The sequence below is a fragment of the Gobius niger genome (assembly GCF_951799975.1).
Source record: "Gobius niger genome assembly, chromosome: 1".
Lineage (NCBI taxonomy): Eukaryota > Metazoa > Chordata > Actinopteri > Gobiiformes > Gobiidae > Gobius > Gobius niger.
The window spans coordinates 53700128-53720418 of record NC_136852.1 but is presented as its reverse complement, the minus strand read 5'-3'; the positions used below and the strand labels follow the sequence as shown (position 1 = coordinate 53720418).

Sequence of the window (20291 nt, the reverse complement as noted above, 5' to 3'; positions counted from 1 at the left end):
TTAGTTCTTCTTTAAAGTACTCTAAATATACGGGAAATACTGTCAGTATTTTTTTTTATTCCTGGCAGAACGTCCCACTTGGTCATATATAATGTAAAACATTGGCATTTGCAGAAAATGTTCCTTTACTTTGGGCTTCAATGGTGAGGTTCAGCCCTCGGTGTTTTGGCAGAGAGGAAAATTGGCCCTCTACAACGCAAACTTGCCTACCCCTTTTCTATGGTGTCAGCACTTCCTGGATACAATTGCGTCATTGTTAAAACCCCAAACTGTCCTCTAATTTTTTAGCCCATAATCCAATATTATATTGGTTCCGAGCCGTTCTGCGCTCAGTGTGTTTGTCACGGCGTGCTGATGCGCTGTAAATCGAAGCTGAAAGAAAATAAGTTATTCCCTCAGCTGCCAGCAGGAAGAGCTTCAAAGTCTTCACCCACTCAAGCGCCTTTATTTCATTGTTACTTTTTAATTCTTACAGAGACGTCACTACAAATTATAAAACATAAATTAGCAATGCTGAAGCACCCAATGCACCTAATGTTTTAAGTCTATTTCTAAGCCCCATCTGCATATGTCCACTTTAACGTATTGAGCCATTCCCAGCACACGATTCTCATCAAATGGGGAAGCCTTCATTTACCATCACTTGTTGCTTGTTTGTCTACTATCCTGCTCTATCCTGATAGATAAAGACCAGAATCAGTATTCTAGGCATTACAATTGTTCCCTTGTTAAACTTGTTCCACAGTATTTAAGTATGCTATTGCCTGAAGGACAATGAAAGTAAAAGTCGTAACATTCTTATTTTTATCACTTACTTTTAATCACTCAAGACGACGTAAGGACCATTAAAATGTACTGCCCAGGACTCCCAGATGTGTAACTTGTATTCATTCTGCAACGGCTGGGGGTAGAGGGGCACCATCTTATTTTTCGCCTAAAGCGCAGGGCTGAACTAATAAACAACACTATTTTCCACTTGAACCGTAGTGTTGTATCACTAAAAGTTAATCTATGGCAGTCACGTTACCTGTTTGGGGACATGAAGCTATTCCAGACACACTTTAGAAACATCACTAAAATAGAGAAGGTGTGTGTCTGTTACATTTATGGATGACTGAAGATGTGGTATTCTCCAGTGCAGCGAACTTGACTCGTGCTAATTTCAAAGGTCAGAGCTTGTGATCTGACTAATGAAGACATCAAATAGCACTGGCAGTTCACACATGACTCTCTCTTGTCCTCCTCTTCTTTACACCTGAGCAGTTTTTTTTTTTTTTCCTTTGGTCTGCCTCCCTCGACCGCTGGCGTCCACTCAAAAATGAACAAACAAAGGGCTAAGAGAGGTTGTGTGTAAGCGTATTAGCAGTGTAAGCCTGGGGTGTGCTCACAGCCGCGCTCGCCGCTGCACTGGGGATTAACATGGAGTGTTTGGGATGGCTGCTCGATTTGAAGGTGACCTTTTCAAAGCAAAGGAAATCCATACTCTGTGTAAAAAATCCAAGATGCTGTCACTGCCTGCAACAACTGGATGGGACTCGCTCATCCATCAAAATGTATTTTAAATGACAGGCGAATTCAAACTGTGGGATGTCAGTGCTATTACTTATTTATGCGGTATGTTCCAAGTAGGGCAAGATGTGGCGAGGCAATCGCAAGCGCTGTGAAACATTGATACATCTGGATACTGTTAGAATGACATGGGATTGATTCTTTCTTTAACAGAAAAGTACACCATTAATGAGGACGCTCCATGTCTTGAAGATTGCATCAACAATATCATTATGATTATTATATTACTAAACTGTTTCAACACAACACAGTCTTTTAAATCTAAACAAAAGTCTGTAGCAATGTGTGTCTAAACAAGGCTGTAAATAATACTAAAAGAGAACAATAACACTTGAAAATTAAACCAAATAAAGAAAATCACTGTCTTGTGTAAATCTCAGTTATGGTATATGGAAGATCTCAGTGATTTTGCGATATAGATATATAATATAGATATATAAACTTAGAACTCCAACTTAGAACTACAAAGACTCAACAACAAAGATGTTACCCACAGGTGAGAGTAGTTGAGTAGCTGTTAATTTGTCCTAGTTGCTTTATGTGAATTAATTTGTTTTTTCCTGACAAACCTTTTTTCTATATTTTAATAACATGCCATCTTTTTCATGTGTCCCTGATGGTTACCTCTCCCTCTCCATCAGGAAAAAACCCAGAGGACGTTGTGAGGAGATACACGGACAAGATTAAAGCCGCACCAGATGAAGTAAGTCCCAGAGAAAAATGTGCCCACCGAAGGGGCACAGTCTGTCTCAGTTTGACGTCCTAACAAAGTGTGAAAGTGTCATAAACGCACTCTGTCAGGCCCAGTGGCAGCTGAAGTATTTTGGTTGGCTTATTCCAGGACTGTACCATCTGTATGGAGAGGCTGTCCATGGCGTCGGGATATGAGGGTGTCCTGCAGCACAGAGGCATCAAGCCAGAGCTGGTGGGCAAACTTGGCAAGTGTGGTCACATGTACCATCTGCTGTGCCTGGTGGCCATGTACAACAATGGCAATAAGGTGGGTACGGGCCCGGGAGCCAGACGTTGATGTGATGTCACTGCGAGCAACAAGACTGGCTTTAAAGTTTTGAGATGCCTTAATAGTCAGGGACCCAAACTCTCAAAACTGGGTTGAACCTGACATGGTCTGCTATATGTTTTATTTGTGTTTTTTCTGTTGGAGGGTCTGCTCTGCTGGAAATATCGCGAAAAAAAATTGTGGCCACTTTAGTGTATGCATCCTGCATTTTTATCAGAAAAATGTGAAAAACGACTTTTTTCCCTCAAATCCTCAGTGGGTTGAGTAGGCTCTCAATAAATGCATTCCAGATACACAGAACACATGTGCTGATAACATCCACTGAAAAAATCGCTCTTAAAACACATTTCTACACATTTTTGCATCAATTTAATGCAAAAAAAATGTGTTGTTTTCTCACTTTTTTCCCAATATTTTTATCTTTACTTCATTGGCAATCAACTATTCCACCCAGTTATGGCAACAGTCAATATGCCATTATTTTAAACAGACTGTAGACACATTCCACAGAAAAAATGATCAAAATCTGACCAAAATCATTGGATCTGTGATGATTTAAAGACCAATAAGTGATCAACAGACTCAGAACCTCAGAACTGTCAAAAGTCACTTTTGACACTGGTCCATATTTTGATTTAGGCCATTTCCAGCCCATTAGATAATGATTTACACCAATGTATTTGGTATCATTGGAAAGAAGACATTGTCATGTTTCATTTGAGCACAAAGGTACTACTCTGTAACAATTATCGTGGTAACCAAAGCTCCTCAGACTCAAATGTGAGAACATTTTTTCACAATTTTCACAAAAAAATGTTTCACTACGTTTAACGCTGTTTCTTCCAGGAACATCCCAGACACAAATCTCTGATGCTGGGTAACTCTCTAGACTCTGAGGATTCAGGAAATGTATAACATGTCAGTACTTTCTCAGCTTAAGGCCTCACTGCGAGCCATGAAGTAAAAGTATGTCAACCTCATATGAGCCTCTCCCACAGAAATAAGACTATATCTGCCATTCTGAGGTTGGAACAGCTGGTGGGGCTTTCTGTTCAGGTCAGGCCCAATGTAACTTGAAATTACATTTATAAAAATTACAATTATTCTATATCATACAGTGCCTCTCGAAAGTATTCATACACCTTGAACTTTTGCACATTTTGTTATGTTTACAACCCTAAACATAAAGATTTTATTTTGATTTTTTTACTGAACGTTCACACACAAGTAACAGACAACTGTAAAGTGAAAGCAAAATGATACATGATTCTGTTATTTTTCAAAAAATAGAAAAGTGAAAAGTGGGGCTTGCATAAGTATTCATACAGCATTTTCTGAGTGCATTAAATTGCCTGGGGTAAATGGGCTAGGAATGGGCTAAAATGTCAGTCTCTACATGTGCAAATCTTGTAGCGTCAAACCCCAAAAGACTCGCTTCTGTTATTGCAGCAAAAGGGGGTTCCACAAAGTATTCATTCATGCTGTATACTTATGCATGCCCCACTTTACGGTTTTCTATTTTTTGAAAAATAACAATCATGTATCATTTTGCTTTCACTTCACAGTTGTCTGTTACTTGTGTGTGAACGTTCAGTAAAAAAATCAAAATAAAATCTTAATGTTTAGGGTTGTAAACATGACAAAATGTGCAAAGGTTCAAGGTGTATCAATACTTTCGAGAGGCACTATATATACTGTATCTTAAATTGTAAAAAAAAATATATATATATATATCCGTACTATGTAGCCTTTAACAGTTACAGGTGAAACGGAAAATTAGAATATCGTTCAAAAGTTCATTTATTTTTGTAATTCAAGTTGTGAAACAAAATGTGAAACTTAACTAATATAGGATATAGACTCATGACAGTTCCATATGTCAAGCTTTTGTTTGTTATCATGATTATGGCATTTCAAAATATTCAAATTTTATGAGATTTTTAATTTGTTTGGTTTTTACAAGCTGGGCCATAATCATCCAAATTATAATGAATAAAGGCCCTACATACGGTATCTCACTTTGCATGTAATGAGTCTATCATATATTAGTTTCACAGTTTACCGATATATCGCACCAGTAGGCGCACCTGATTATAAGGCGCGTTGTCACTGATAATGTTTATTTTCATAAATAAGGCGCATCGGAATACAAGGCGCTTGCCTGGCCTGCCAAACTACATGCTTTTTCATAGATATATCAAAGACATATAGTCTGGGAGCAAGCATGATCTCAACAATTTCCCGGTGGGCGTGATTGACAGACGGCATCAACCAATCAGAGCAACACCAGATACGTCGCAGTAACAAGAGGAAGCCTTTCCAAAATCGTCCTTATTACGAGGTTTTAGGGATTTTTTTTTTTTTTAATGATTTAAAACAGACGTCGTCACGTCTTCCAATGAGGAAGCAGAGGCTGAGGACTCGGAGGTGGGCTCGCCCATCACCGGGGCTGAAGTCACCAAGGTGGTGAGAAAGCTCCTTGGTGGCAAGGCTCCGGGGGTGGATGAGATTCGCCCTGAGTACCTTAAGTCTCTGGATGTTGTAGGACTGTCTTGGCTGACACGTCTCTGCAACATCGCGTGGCGGTCGGGGACAGTGCCCCTGGATTGGCAGACCGGGGTGGTGGTCCCTCTCTTTAAAAAGGGGGATCGGAGGGTGTGTTCCAATTACAGAGGAATCACCCTCCTTAGCCTCCCCGGTAAGGTCTATTCCGGGGTGCTGGAGAGGAGGATCCGGCCGATAGTTGAACCTCGGATCCAGGAGGAACAATGCGGTTTTCGTCCTGGTCGTGGCACACTGGACCAACTCTATACCCTTCATCGGGTACTCGAGGGTTCGTGGGAGTTCGCCCAACCAGTCCACATGTGTTTTGTGGATCTGGAGAAAGCGTTCGACCGCGTCCCTCGTGGTGCCCTGTGGGGGGTGCTCCGGGAGTATGGGGTCCGGGGCCCTCTGCTAAGGGCTGTCCGTTCCCTGTATGACCGCAGCAGGAGCTTGGTTCGCATTGCCGGCAGTAAGTCAGACCTGTTCCCGGTGCGTGTTGGTCTCCGCCAGGGCTGCCCTTTGTCACCGGTTCTGTTCATTACTTTTATGGACAGAATTTCTAGGCGCAGCCAGGGGCCGGAGAGTGTCCGGTTTGGGAGCCTCAGAGTCTCATCTCTGCTGTTTGCGGACGATGTTGTTCTGATGGCTTCAACGAACCAGGACCTTCAGCACGCACTGGGGCGGTTTGCAGCCGAGTGTGTAGCGGCCGGGATGAGGATCAGCACCTCCAAATCCGAGGCCATGGTTCTCCACCGGAAAAAGGTGGCTTCCCCTCTTCAGGTCGGTGGGGAGTCCTTGCCTCAAGTGGAGGAGTTCAAGTATCTCGGGGTCTTGTTCACGAGTGGGGGACGGATGGAGCGTGAGATCGATAGACGGATCGGTGCGGCGTCAGCAGTGATGCGGTCGCTGTATCGGTCTGTCGTGGTGAAGAGGGAGCTAAGTCGGAGGGCAAAGCTCTCGATTTACCGATCGATCTACGTTCCCACCCTCACCTATGGTCATGAGATTTGGGTCATGACCGAAAGGACAAGATCGCGAATACAAGCGGCCGAAATGAGTTTCCTTCGCAGGGTGGCTGGGCACACCCTTTGAGATCGGGTGAGGAGCTCAGTTACCCGGGAGGAGCTCGGAGTAGAGTCGCTGCTCCTTCACGTCGAAAGGAGCCAGCTGAGGTGGCTCGGGCATCTGTTTCGGATGCCTCCTGGTCGCCTCCCGCGGGAGGTGTTCCAGGCATGTCCTAGTGGGACAAGGCCGCGTGGAAGGCCCAGGACACGGTGGTGGGACTATGTCTCCGAGCTGGCCTGGTGTCGCCTCGGGGTCCCCCCAGAACAGCTGGAGGAGGTGTGTGTGGATCGGGAAGTTTGGGCATCTCTGCTGAGACTGCTGCCCCCGCGACCCGGCCCCGGATAAAGCGGAAGAAAATGGATGGATGGATGGATAAAACAGACGAAAGAGCAGAATAAAACATCGTATCGCTCGTCGCGCACGACATCTCTGTTGTTTTGGTCGAGTGTGGTAGCGGCTTCCGCCTCTTGGGGGAATGAAGCCCCGCCTCTCGGTGCGTGATTGGACCGATGTGGGTAAAATCGTGAAATGATCGGCTGCGAGGAGCTGTCCACACGGTTCTTCTTTTGAACAGAACGGAGGAGTGTCTGGCAGGCCAGGCAAACAAGGCGCACTAATTAATGCTGGTTTACCTGTAAACCGAAACTGATACAAAAGTCGCATCGGGATATAAAGCGCACTGTTCAAATTAAAGGCTTTTATGTGCGCCTTATAGTGCAAAAAATACGGTAAGTTGAATAACAGAAATGAATGCACTTTTTAACGTTATTCTGAAAGAAGCTACACTGCAAAATTGACTTTTTAGGGCTTTTAGCCATGTTGTTATGCTCTTTCCTTCTCAAAAACACCCCCAGAGTGGTTTTTGGCTTCATTCACGCAGCTCTCAGTAATCCTCCTGAGTCCTGCTCTCTGAGCAGCTGCTCCGCCCTCTGCTGGAAAACCACTGACCTGTGACACTCTGACGTTTTTTACGTCAGTGTGAAACAGGAAGAGCACGACTTCTGTAATGTAGTGCCTTACAGCCTGATTTTAATTAAAAAACTAATTTAAAAAAAAGAAAAGAAAGGAAGTGCCTGGCCGTCCGCGCTGCCCCTGCGGAGAAAACAAACGCACCCCCTGAGCGTTTGAACAGATGTCATGTATGCACTGAAGGATGTGAAAAAGGAGCTCTTTCTAACCTACTCTGGACACGCCTGTTTTTTTTTCTTACCTAATAATAATGTCAGGCAGATGTCAACTCCTTATAACTGTATTGTGAAGTAACTTCACTTATTGCTGTGATATCTATATTTCTTTTACTGCTAATAATGCATGAGCGCAGAGAAGAAGAAGAAGAAGAAGAAACTTTATTTATATAGCACCTCTCACAGATAAAATCACAAAGTGCTTCACAGAGAATACATTACAGAATTTACATAGGAACAATCACAGCATTGTCAACTAAAAGCTCGTCTAAAAAGCAACGTCTTCAGCTCCTTTTTGAAGGAATCAACAGAGTCGGCTGTACGCAGCGACAAAGGAAGGTCATTCCACAATTTAGGAGCAACGGCTTCAAAGGACAGATCACCTCTGGTTTTAAAGCGGGTTCTTGGGACAGTGAGGAGGTTCTGGCCCGAGGACCTAAGGGTGCGACCCGAGGAGTAAGGGCACAGCAGGTCAGATACATATTTGGGAGCCTGACCGTGCAGCGCTCTAAAAGTCAAAACTAAAATTTTAAATTCAATTCGAAAGAGAGGGGGCAAATCCAGCTTCAGAGCAGTTTTCCTCAGCAAATACATTACCAACCACGTTACTATTTACAGATTTAAAGGGATGTATATTGGAGTGAAATATACTATACACACTACAGACGTATAGTGTGTATATGGCATAGTAAAAGATAGATAAAGAGTTTGATTAGGCAACTTTATGTAAAAATACAGAACTGTTCTTCTCCATAGATGTCAATTCAAGTTACATTGGGCCTGACCTGAACAGAAAGCCCCACCAGCTGTTCCAACCTCAGAATGGCAGATATAGTCTTATTTCTGTGGGAGAGGCTCATATGAGGTTGACATACTTTTACTTCATGGGTCACAGTGAGGCCTTAAGCTGAGAAAGTACTGACATGTTATACATTTCCTGAATCCTCAGAGTCTAGAGAGTTACCCAGCATCAGAGATTTGTGTCTGGGATGTTCCTGGAAGAAACAGCGTTAAACGTAGTGAAACATTTATTTGTGAAAATTGTGAAAAAATGTTCTCACATTTGAGTCTGAGGAGCTTTGGTTACCACGGTAATTGTTACAGAGTAGTACCTTTGGGCTCAAATGAAACATGACAATGTCTTCTTTCCAATGATACCAAATACATTGGTGTAAATCATTATCTAATGGGCTGGAAATGGCCTAAATCAAAATATGGACCAGTGTCAAAAGTGACTTTTGACAGTTCTGAGGTTCTGAGTCTGTTGATCACTTATTGGTCTTTAAATCATCACAGATCCAATGATTTTGGTCAGATTTTGATCATTTTTTCTGTGGAATGTGTCTACAGTCTGTTTAAAATAATGGCATATTGACTGTTGCCATAACTGGGTGGAATAGTTGATTGCCAATGAAGTAAAGATAAAAATATTGGAAAAAAGTGAGAAAACGCCTAATTTTTTTGCATTAAATTGATGCAAAAATGTGTAGAAATGTGTTTTAAGAGCGATTTTTTCAGTGGATGTTATCAGCACATGTGTTCTGTGTATCTGGAATGCATTTATTGAGAGCCTACTCAACCCACTGAGGATTTGAGGGAAAAAAGTCGTTTTTCACATTTTTCTGATAAAAATGCAGGATGCATACACTAAAATGGCCACAATTTTTTTTTGCGATATTTCCAGCAGAGCAGACCCTCCAACAGAAAAAACACAAATAAAACATATAGCAGACCATGTCAGGTTCAACCCAATTTAAAGAGCTTTTGAGAGTTTGGGTCCCTGACTATAAGGTCTTAATTGTGAAAATAAAACTATATTCAACTTGTAGCTTTCACTAAAGAGAGTAATCTTAAAGCAGGGTTGCAAGTATCAAAAGCTTTTGGCATTTTCCTGAATTTATCTTCCAATATAAAAGTATTTTGTGCTCGACTGTCCTTGTTCTGTTTGTGGTTCTCAACTGGTGTCTGGCATTAGGACCACTATCACTCCATGGGAAAAAAGCTGAAAAACCCATATAAAACACTGCTGTTTGAATGTGTTAAATATAGCCTAATTAAAACACTGTGTTTCCTCTACACCAGTGGTTCCCAACCTTTATTTCCCCCACGCGGACCCCTTGAGTCGACCATTTTTACTCCGAGTACCCCCACCTGGAGAATTCTGTCAATATTATATAACGTGGTAAACTAAATTCAAATATTTGATTGAAAAACATCATTAGAATTAACCTCCCCTTTAAATTAATTTTGAAATATGACTTGGTTTCACCCGTTTTCTCAATCTGAAATCAAAGTACCCCCAGCTAGGTGCTCAAGTACCCTCAGAGGTCCCCGTATATCACTGGTTGTGAAACACTGCCCTACACTATTGTTCATTTATGCACTGTGTTATAAATTCTCTATTATAGTTGACCAGGTGGGAGGAGTTAATGGTTGCTAGGGAACGGAGCAGCATATAAATAGTTGAGCAGTCAGTTAAAAGTCAGTTGGGCAGTAGAGATGGGCGATACCACATTTTTTGGAATCGATACGATACCAATTCTTTTGGGGTCATTTTTCTCGATACCGATACCAATGCTGGTAATTTTATATGGGTGAATGTATGTCAATCAATATACATTTCTAAAACTGGTTGTTTTATATAATTAATAGGTAAATTAAAATTATACTACTGTAACTGGTTAATTAAACAATGTTAAAGGGACTATAGGGAGTTTAAAAATGTTAAAATTATGTATTTTTCTCCCCCTACATGTTCCAGCCATGTCCTAATGTGTAGAATGAGCTCAGACCTGTTCACCACAACTGCCTCTAAAATCCTGCACCATCACTTAAAAAGGTGTCACTTCGGGTCCGAATTGCCGTCATGCACGAGCTTAATATAGAAGGTGCAGTTACACTTATGGCCTGAGGTGGCAGCAGTAAGCATAGATTGGCCAACTTGCATTCAGCCCCTTTAATGTGAAATTACATACACAAACAAAGTTTAAAATGAATACTTTAATGACAAACAGAATCTAAACCAGAATGATATGGCTGGCTTAGTTCAATCCCCTGCTGCTGTGGACAGTTTTGGCTCAGAACAAATATGTAAATTGTCCTTTTATGTTTAAAAATGCTGCCACGCCTTCTTTTTACATATGCAAATTAGTATCAGTACTTTTTGCCCAATATAGATACTTAAAAAGTAGCCGTTTGGTGGTATCGATTCGCCCATCCCTATTCTTTCGTCTAGTCTGCGTCTGTGAGGTGGGTTAAACTTATATATTTGACAGTTAATTCATATTTTAGTATAGTTTCATGTCATAATTCAAGAATTGTGATTTAGGTGTTCAGTCATGTGTGATATATACCAGATACAATTAAAATCCCTAAACTGCCTTTGTGTCCAAATGCGATGTGTTGAGTGGATGAGTCCTACAATCCCTAATACATTGAATAAGCCCATAAAGAGGAAACTGCATTCAAAATAATTCAGCACCAGACATTATTAGAGAGTTGTGTTTTTTATGAATTACCAGCAATGTTGCAAAGAGGCCTGACTTGTATCACCTTCCTCTCAGGATGGCAGTCTTCAGTGCCCCACATGTAAAACCATCTACGGGGAGAAGACCGGGACTCAGCCTCCGGGGAAGATGGAGTACCATGTGATCCCCCATTGCCTCCCGGGATACTCCGACTCCAAAACCATCCGCATCGTCTACGACATTCCTGCAGGCATCCAGGTCCGACACTCCTTCACAGTGCACTCCTTCACAACACCAGCCCACCCTTTGATATAAAATATACATACCCTTAATTTCATAACTCAAACCCTAAAAACTCTATATCTACAGTACCGTCGTCATAAAATAGTCTAGAAAAAGAATCAGCGTAACTGTGGTTCCCACAATCAGTCGAATTGAGAGCTGCCGTCATAAATCCTCGCAAAAAAATCAACATTCGATAAATTATCAGATTAATGCAGATTTATGGCTTTGCATGTGAAGGTCGTCGGGTTCTTTAGTGTTGGGTCGGGTGGGTTGATTTGTTAAGGTTGTGCAGGCGAAGTGGGCGGCATATTTCATCCTGACAGTAGAGACCAGCTTTAATAGAGTCAATAAACTGACCTTTTCCCACCAAAGCAGCAGGATTAGTGTCCCCTGGGAGAACGATAGTACTTGGAGGTCATCGGACAGGTCGGGTCAGCAGAGTACAATGCAGTATTTCATCCTCAGCGCTCCCACACTTTATACTGTCTTTCCTCCGTATGGAATCAGCCTAATCAAACGGACATGATAGATTCTTGTACATTTTATTAACATTAAATTACAAGAAACCGCCTGGACGAGGTCTCTTGAGTATTAAGGAGATCTGAATCCCAGACACCTGTCCCTTATGCTACTGCTTCCATTTATCCGGGCTTGAGTGACCTCTGTGAAAGCATCTGTCTGTGATTTAACTGGTCACATTTTCACATTTTCCAGACCAATGAACATCCCAACCCTGGCAAGAAGTTCAGCGCAAGAGGGTTCCCGCGACATTGCTACCTCCCTGACAACGACAAAGGCAGGAAGGTAAGATTAAGGTTAAAGCTTTACTTTATTGTCTCTGTTGGGATATTCGTCTGGAGCACTGCAGTGCCTGAGGATCCAACCTCGGATCTTGAGTTAGGTTCAGCCTGTTGTGCAAGGAAGATCCTACAATCCAATGTATATGCATTACAGAAGCCACTTGGATAATACTATTTGTGGTAGTGTACTTTGGTTGTTCTTCCTATTTATATAATTGTGTGCGGCAAGTGTTAATAGCCCCTCCTGGAACCGCCACCTTAACGTGGTGAGGGGGTTTGAGCGCCCGAAGGATCCTGGGGGCTCTGTTGTCGGGGGCTTCGTACCCCTGGTAGGGTCTCCCATGGCAAACAGGTCCTATAGGTGACGGGTCAGACAAAGAGCGGTTCAGACGCCCTTATGAGAGACCAACAGGCCCGTTTGAATTATGAGGCCGTCCTTCTGTGGACCCACCACCTGCAGGAGGAGCCATAGGGGCTGGTGCCATGTGATTTGGGCAGCTCCAACAGCTGCCCCCACGACCCGGCAACGGACAAGTGGAAGAAAATGGATGGATGGGTGCAAGTGTTAATAGAAGTCCTAATGGTGGACATGTCATAATTTAGACAGCCAGCGCTTTGAATCCATCCAAATCCCTCTCAAGGGCCAAAAGACAGAATGGCAATGCGTTACTGTAGATGTCAAAAATTGCTCAAGTCGCCAGGCAAACTCTTCCACTCAAACATCCAGGTGCATAATTATCAGAGTCCCATAAAACATTACAGTCTCTAAAATGTGTCTCTAAAATACATTGCAATCCAGTTTGGGTTTGGCATATTAAGAGGCCGCACACAATATGGCAACACCATTAACCTCTTAACCCCCACCTAAACCACATTTTCTCCAGTTTGGCTTTACAAATCTAAAAACAAAAAAATGGCAAAAGATCGACAAAAATGTGACGGAAAAGAGGAAACAGTAACACAACAAAAAAGTGACAAAATGAGATGAAAAAGCAACAAAAACACAACAAAAGAACGGCAAAAACGCGACTAAAAGTGTAGAAAAGCAACAAAACAATCAACAAGAAAGCCATGAAAGAGCGTCAAAAAAGTGACAAAAATGCGATGAAAAAGTGACCAAAAATCCACAAAAAACTAGGAAAATAAGACAAAAAAGAGACAAAAATTTGACTTAAATGTTTCAAAAATTTACACTGAGAACTCTTCAATAACAACAAAGATCTGATTTGTTGCTGCTTACTTTGAACATTCGTAACAGTTTAGATCTGAGGTAAATTCCTTTCATTGTTCATGACACAGAAAAGTTCACTCTGTACTGTTTGTGTTCAGGTCCTGAAGCTGCTGATCATGGCATGGGACCGCCGCCTCATCTTCACCATCGGGACGTCCAGCACCACGGGCGAGTCGGACACTGTGGTGTGGAACGAGATCCACCACAAAACTGAATTTGGCTCCAACCTGACGGGCCACGGCTACCCGGACCCCAACTATCTGGATAACGTCCTCACAGAGCTGGCGGCGCAAGGAGTCGGCGAAGACAACCTGAAGGACTGACGGGCGGCTCGGAACTGCTTTTACTGATTAAAATAATTCCGCCTTCGTGCCAGGGAGCAATGCATGATGGTCCAACATGCCGCCCACTAACTCAGACTGTGGAAGCGGCAAATGAGCAACTACGTGATATGGTTATGAGTAATATTTTGATTCATATAACCAGAGATTTCCCCCGTGAGCATGTAGTTCGCACCATTTTTAAGGGTGTGAGAATGTACTGACGCGGTCCAATGTTGGCAGCTGGAGGTCAGTGGATGTTAATTGCTTGTCACAACGCTTTTTGTATGACGATGCCTACTTTTTGTGTAAACGTGGAAAGATGTCAGCCTCAAAATGAATGTCCTTCACGTAAACTTTTTCCGCAAAGTGACGTCTGAGGTGGTTTTACGTTGAATATATAGCACTGATTTTTGACGTAATCATTTATGCCCCATTTTGCAAATTAACGTCCAGTGACTATTGTTGAAATGTAGATCGTTTAATGCAAAGGATTCAGGCTTTAAAAGTGCTCTGGGCGTCGGTGCCACTTTCGAGCCGTCCCATTTAAGTATTGCTATGGAGTGCATGAAGTAGACACACGGAAGTTATTTGTCTGGATGTAAGTTGTTAATGTGCTTAACCTTGTGGAGCTGTGTCTTTTGGAGGGAGATGCAGGAGTTGCTAATACAAGCTGCTCACGGGGCAATTCGATGTTTGTTGAAAGATGAGGTTTGCAAACAAAGATTTGCTACACTCCAAGGTTAAACCCGTTTGTTTTGGTCGGCGCTGTGTTGGCACTGAACCTCGCAAATACACAGCCCTCTTTATAGTTCACACGGTTGGAGTCGGTGATCCATCACGTCAGCTGTAACATGCAGCGGCGGAGATATTAGCATACTGGCTTTAGGGGTCCTTGAACGAGAGATGAACAAGGTCTGTACCGGTGTGTGTTCCCCCTATAAAGCGCAGTGTGTTTTATTCTGGTTATTAACCCACAGCAGTGTTTTCAATGACTGAATTTGACCAAAATCAGGATTAACCAAGACTTAAAGACGAACTAAGTAACTTCTTTACCTTAATAAATCCTTTCCGTAGGCCCTCTGGGGGTAATACATGTGTTAATGGGATGATTGGGGGGTCTTTCATCTCTCCCTGGTATCTCCGTCCAGAAAACCACACTTGCAGCTTTCCCTCCTCCGACCTGGAGTCACCAATGCATACTAATGAAATCACGAAGAAGAAGCTAACAGGCTAACGGGCAAAGTTAACTGCGGGCTAGCGCCACTTAAACAGTATACAGCCAAGCTTGAGTGAAAAAAAATATTTTCGATGTGTAATTTGATGTAGAATATCCTTCTCTCCCTTTGTCTTTTCTGGCAGCGCAGTATTTACTCTCACGGACAATTAATGAGAAAAAAACGCCACGTTATGACACCTGCAGTGGCGCTTATGGCCTCTAGGGGCGTGAGTTACTTAGTTCTGCTTTAAGCTACAGAGAAACAATATTTTACTACAAAGGCAATGGCAAGTCTAAAGCAAAGTTTTAAACTGTATCAAAAAGGCCAATCCAGCATCAAACTTGGCTCAAAATCAGGACTTTATCAACAGTGTCCAAACAAGATCGAAGCAGTGGTCTACCCTAAATGAACTTGGCTGCGAGCACCACTGAAATTTGGTGTAACATCTCCTGTTACAGTATTGAGTATATACAAGTCTTATTTGCTGAAGTGACTGTTACTTGGAGCCACTTCGAGACTGTGTAAGCCTCCTCTCCACAAACATACCACTCCAATACAAACGCTGTTTTCCTCGGCTGATACTTGTGGTGTTCCCCATTTAGGCTTTACGCCCTTGAGCCGAGGACACCCTGAAGGTCCTAGATGGAGATTGGCTCGCTCACTCGGAGATAAAAGATAAAGAGATGCATAATTCTACATAAATTTGCCCAATCAGCTTTAATTTGCAGAGATCAGGTTTCTGTGTGGGCAACGACCAGCTGTGAGCTATACATCCTGGGTTCAATCGCAGTCTTCCGCAGCACTTTGAGGCAACCGTTTCATTTCATGTTTTAATTGTATTTACAGAGGTTTTCATGTTGGTGTTTATGACTAGCTTGCAATCTTTGAAAACTATATATATTTGCAGATGTGATATACTGTATGTACCTTTAAATCGAAGCTCGGTTCGAGACGATGGTGTAAGTTTATTTATTTTTATATAACCTTCTATACGAATATTTCAGAGGAAACTTATCGGGGGCCCACATGTAGACAGGCGCAGGCTCATATTGATCACGAATACATCCAAATCTGGCAAAGATGAATTTGTCAGGGTCATGGACTGTTGCGTATGTGCAAGTTATGAGCGTCAAAGAGTTAAGCATTGTATAGCCGTCCTAATGTGGAGTCGCATTGTTTTTATATATCAATCTTTGTAAGACAGTCTGGTACTACCTCATGATTTCCCTCCTTTCTGTTTGGATCAATTAAAGCACAGAGACGTCACAAATCCAGCATCTAAATTCCTTACACTTTGGGCTGTCACGATAATTACTATATCAACAGATGAACAATATATTTTTAGGCTCAATATTTATCGTCGGTATTTTAGGATATGATTGATGATGCACATTTAGGTTTACTGTCTTTTTATGCTTTAGAGTTGATGTTTAGTCCAACCCTGAAATTACATCCGATGGGAGCAATACCAGACTGTCTTATTTTGTGCACGGAGTAAGTCAGGCGGCTAGCCAGGCTATTTGAAGACTTTACTCCAGCTGGCCTTTTCTTTTATCATTTGGTCAACGTGGAGATAGTACTTTGTGTAATTGATGAGGAAGTGTAAAACATGATTCAAAACAACGACAAAATAATCTCGCAGGGCGCATGTCAAAAAATTAAATATTATTGTGGAAAAGTTAAAATGTTAACTACGAGATATTTCTGTCATTTGTAATCATAGTGATTTGGATCATTATATGTCTCTTACTTTTGTCATGTAGTCCCAAAATGTTGGTGTTTTTGTATATTGTTGTGACTAAATATTGGTTTTCATTATGTCAAGTCCTTGAAAATTGTACTGCTCCTACATTACCATTGACCAGGTCTCTGGATTTACTCCTCTGGCTGGTAGCCCCTTCTGGGTGTAATAATAAGCAATAATAATTATCAATTAACTAAGAAATTCCATTCTCTCGTCATTATTTGCATAATTATGGCTTTATACATTCCCAAGTCAAATGACTTTTTTGTTAATATTTAATTTCTTGACTTGCGCCTGCACTAAATGTAAACATCTTGTGGTTCTGAACTCCATGTCGTTCGACACCCTTTACAACAACATGACGGCATCAGTAAATGCTTCCAGTGTTTCAGGGAATACGTTTCTTATGTATCTTTGCGTTCCCATGTGTCAGTCTCAACTAATGCGATCGATGCAGGCCCTTTAGACTTTTCAGGTGTGTACAGACTTCTGTGGACTTCTTTTTGTGTTTGTCTGAAGTAAGTCCAAGAGATGATGGTGTTTATGCAATTTACTCTTTTGACAAAATATATATTCTACATTATTTATGTGTAGCAACATAGCAAATCTTTGGTTTGTCAATGACAATGGATGTTTTCCTAATGGGGTGCCTACCTCTGTTTTTAAACTAAAGGTTGAGATCTGAGGATGTCCCTGCAATGTATTAGAAAACATATATTTTTGATGTCTTTCTGACGATTGTGCTTAAAAGAACTATAACATGACATTGTTGTTTATGTGTTACATACAGTGTGTATTTTATATTGCATTAGGAGTGAGACAAAGGGGGAAATTATTTGTTCTGACGTAACTAGATACAGCGTACACCGATCAGGTGTAACATTACAGCCACTGACAGGTGTTGGACTTCTTAGTTACCTATTCCCAAAGTTCCGTTCATGGTCATGGCCCCTTTACAGAACCAAACGTACAACAATGACCCGTCAACAGTAACAATTCACTCCAATATGTGATGTGTCACTCCTTCATTTACATATTAAAATTAGATGTACCAATATGTTAAATAATTGATAAACTGATTTAAAGCGATATATTCAGTCAAATATATGTAAACATACCTTTTGGGGAACCCCCTGCAATGCATTTGAGGCCTGGACCTCACCTTGGTAACCACCGCTTGCCATAACTAATAGGCAAAAGTGATTGTTTGTGCAACAATCTTGCAGAACTCAGTAGAACAACATGAGTCGCCTCAAAAGACTTTACGCAAATTGCTCATTTGATCAAAAACAGTTCAATAGAAAGAGATGTAGATGGATAATTGTCCCCGTTCTTAGACCCTCCTCCCTTCTCAGCAAGAAAAACCTCAAATAGCAAGTGGGAAAAGGAGAAACCTTGGGGAGAACCACTATGAATAAGTGATTCACTCCCACTGACAGACAGGCGATAGATTTGCCCCAGATTTTTGATGTCTTACTGATCGGGCAAGGCAACATCTGCATCTGCAGCTCTTATGGGACATACCCTACATTTTAGATGGATGGTTATGTTATGCCTGATCAGTGTAAATCTTTTGAGTCAACTGCAAACTGTGCTTCTTGCTCTTAAAATGTCTTGCAACATTTGTGTGAGAGATTGAATTTAGGTTCATGTCCTTTATAAGATACAGTAATGTTCTCCTAGAGGTGCATGTAAACCAAACTGTGAGCAGGTTCAACAAATAGCTTTTTTCTGTGTACAAAATGTCATAGCTTCAGTAGGAGCTTCAGCCGAATAGAGTGGTGACTTAGCACTGTGCATCTCTAGCTCAAAGAGGGGTCACGGAGTGGCGTTTGGCTGCTCTCATCGCTCCTCCGACCTGTAAACCACATGATTGTTTTTAGCATTTTCAAGTGCCCATTTCACACTTTCTCTTGTAAACAGTGTCTTCATATTTAACACACATATATAGTCATTGATTCAACTATAAAGGGCTTCTTAATCCTAATCAGTCTTAATTGGATGGTGATGACATTGTTGCATGTATGTGTCCTTCTCGTGCAAAATAAACATACCCACAGCAGGGGAATTGGTTCGACCTTTTGTGACCCTGGCTCCATGAGTATTTTTCTCGTAATTCCCTCGTTCTCCGGAGCAGCTCAGTGCCTCATTAGATGGATAGAAATGAGCGGAGCTAGATTTCGTCTTACTGCCAGTGCTTGTGCTTTTCACCCAGCTGTCACAAATGGAAAATCTATATGTGCAATGATCTGCTTTCACTCCTAATGAGAATTTGCTGTTATATAATATAATATACTACTGCAATGGCTATAACTACTAATGATTGCCCACATTGACTAGATTTTAAGGCTAAAACTCCACTCGGTGTATTTAGACTTGACCACACAGGACTGGGTATCTTTCCATTTGACTGTGCCAGTAGTTTTAATGGTACTTGGATTAATGCTCTGGTACCTAAACTATACCTGTGCTACATTCTTTATGAACAAAAACAAGTTCATTTTGAGTTCAGCAAGATTTTTTTTTGGAGAAGTTTAAATTATTTTTGTCAAGTCAAAAGACAATAAGCCTTCAGGAGGATTAGTAATATTATTATCATCCACTATTAACATTAGCTCAACAATAACCATTAAAATATATTAGATGGTCACCTAAAAGACATGACAGCCTGAAATGAATGAAATAAAATTTGAAATTACAATAGAAACCCTGGCTTAGAAAAGGTGTGCATAGTTCTAGCTTGACTGATTGGAAATAGCATTGTTCTTAACCTCTTAACCCCCGCCCTAACCAAGTGCATGTTCTCCACATCAGCTTTACCCAAATCAACAAAACTCATCCAATCATTTCTCTAGCACACACATTTTTGCCATTCTTTCTCACTTTTTCGTCACTTTTCTGTCACTTTTTGTTGTGTTATTGTCACACATTTTTGCCACTTTTTTGTCACTTTTTCATCGCCTTTTGTCCCGTTTTTGTGGCTCTTTTGTTGCATTTTTAACACTTTATCAAAAGCTTTTAGATTTGTAATGTGCTTGGTTCAGGTGGAGGTTATGAGCTTAAAATGTAATATTAAAGTGAATACATGGAAACAGGGCACACACCGATAATATTACTAATCAAAACCTTTAGCCTAACCTTAGCGCAGTTTAACGACTTCAAATGACACTATTATTGTATTACCCCTTGTTATCCTTGTTATATGCTATTAGCATCCTATTACCATGTCATTTCTGTCCTGTATACAAAAAAGTGCAACCCTATTTATAACGACACACAGTTTCTCAAGCCAAAGTTTTGTTTATAAATCTAAAAAAAATCATGTGCAACTTGAGTAAAAGCAAATGGCCACAGTTACATGAAAGTCAGATGTCCCTGTTGAATCACGAGGTGTTAGCTGCCGTATTAAATAATTCATTTGAACAAAGAGCCACTACCACTGCTCCGGGATCTGTAATGCCATTTCCTGTAATTTTGTGAATCAATGGGTGTCATTTGTGTCTCCTGTCAAACTTCCCCAATTTTCTAACAATACAACACAATGATGCCCAAACTTAATATTCAAGATTCTGCTTTGATGTGAGCGAGCGCTGTGCTATTATTTTTCATTACATCCCAAAGAGACTCCATTTAGACGCCTGTTTGTGGGTGAAGATTTTACTGAATAATACATTTGGTTTCGGGTTCACAGTTAACAATCAACAGCTGTGTTTCCAAAATGAAATACAAGTGAACTGACTTACTTCTTACATAGTGAAATATTTTACATACAAAGTAATACGCTCCTTAGAAGTGGTGTATCAACTGTTTGTAGCCTTCTGATTGTCACTTTGGACTTGTA

The 20291-nt window shown here is 41.3% G+C and overlaps 1 protein-coding gene across 3 annotated transcripts in view; it reads left to right on the top strand.

Annotated features, from left to right (window-relative positions):
* Nucleotides 1-14472, top strand: part of dtx1 (deltex 1, E3 ubiquitin ligase) — a 59498-nt gene extending 45026 nt beyond the window's left edge. For all 3 annotated transcript variants that reach the window (XM_079578591.1, XM_079578589.1, XM_079578590.1), the window contains 5 exons: nucleotides 2211-2272; nucleotides 2411-2569; nucleotides 10947-11108; nucleotides 11850-11939; nucleotides 13265-14472. In XM_079578591.1, the coding sequence (XP_079434717.1) occupies nucleotides 2211-2272; nucleotides 2411-2569; nucleotides 10947-11108; nucleotides 11850-11939; nucleotides 13265-13489 (698 nt within the window). In that variant the 3' untranslated portion in view covers nucleotides 13490-14472. The remainder of the gene's footprint in view (nucleotides 1-2210; nucleotides 2273-2410; nucleotides 2570-10946; nucleotides 11109-11849; nucleotides 11940-13264) is intronic.
* The last annotated feature ends 5819 nt before the right edge of the window (nucleotides 14473-20291 follow it).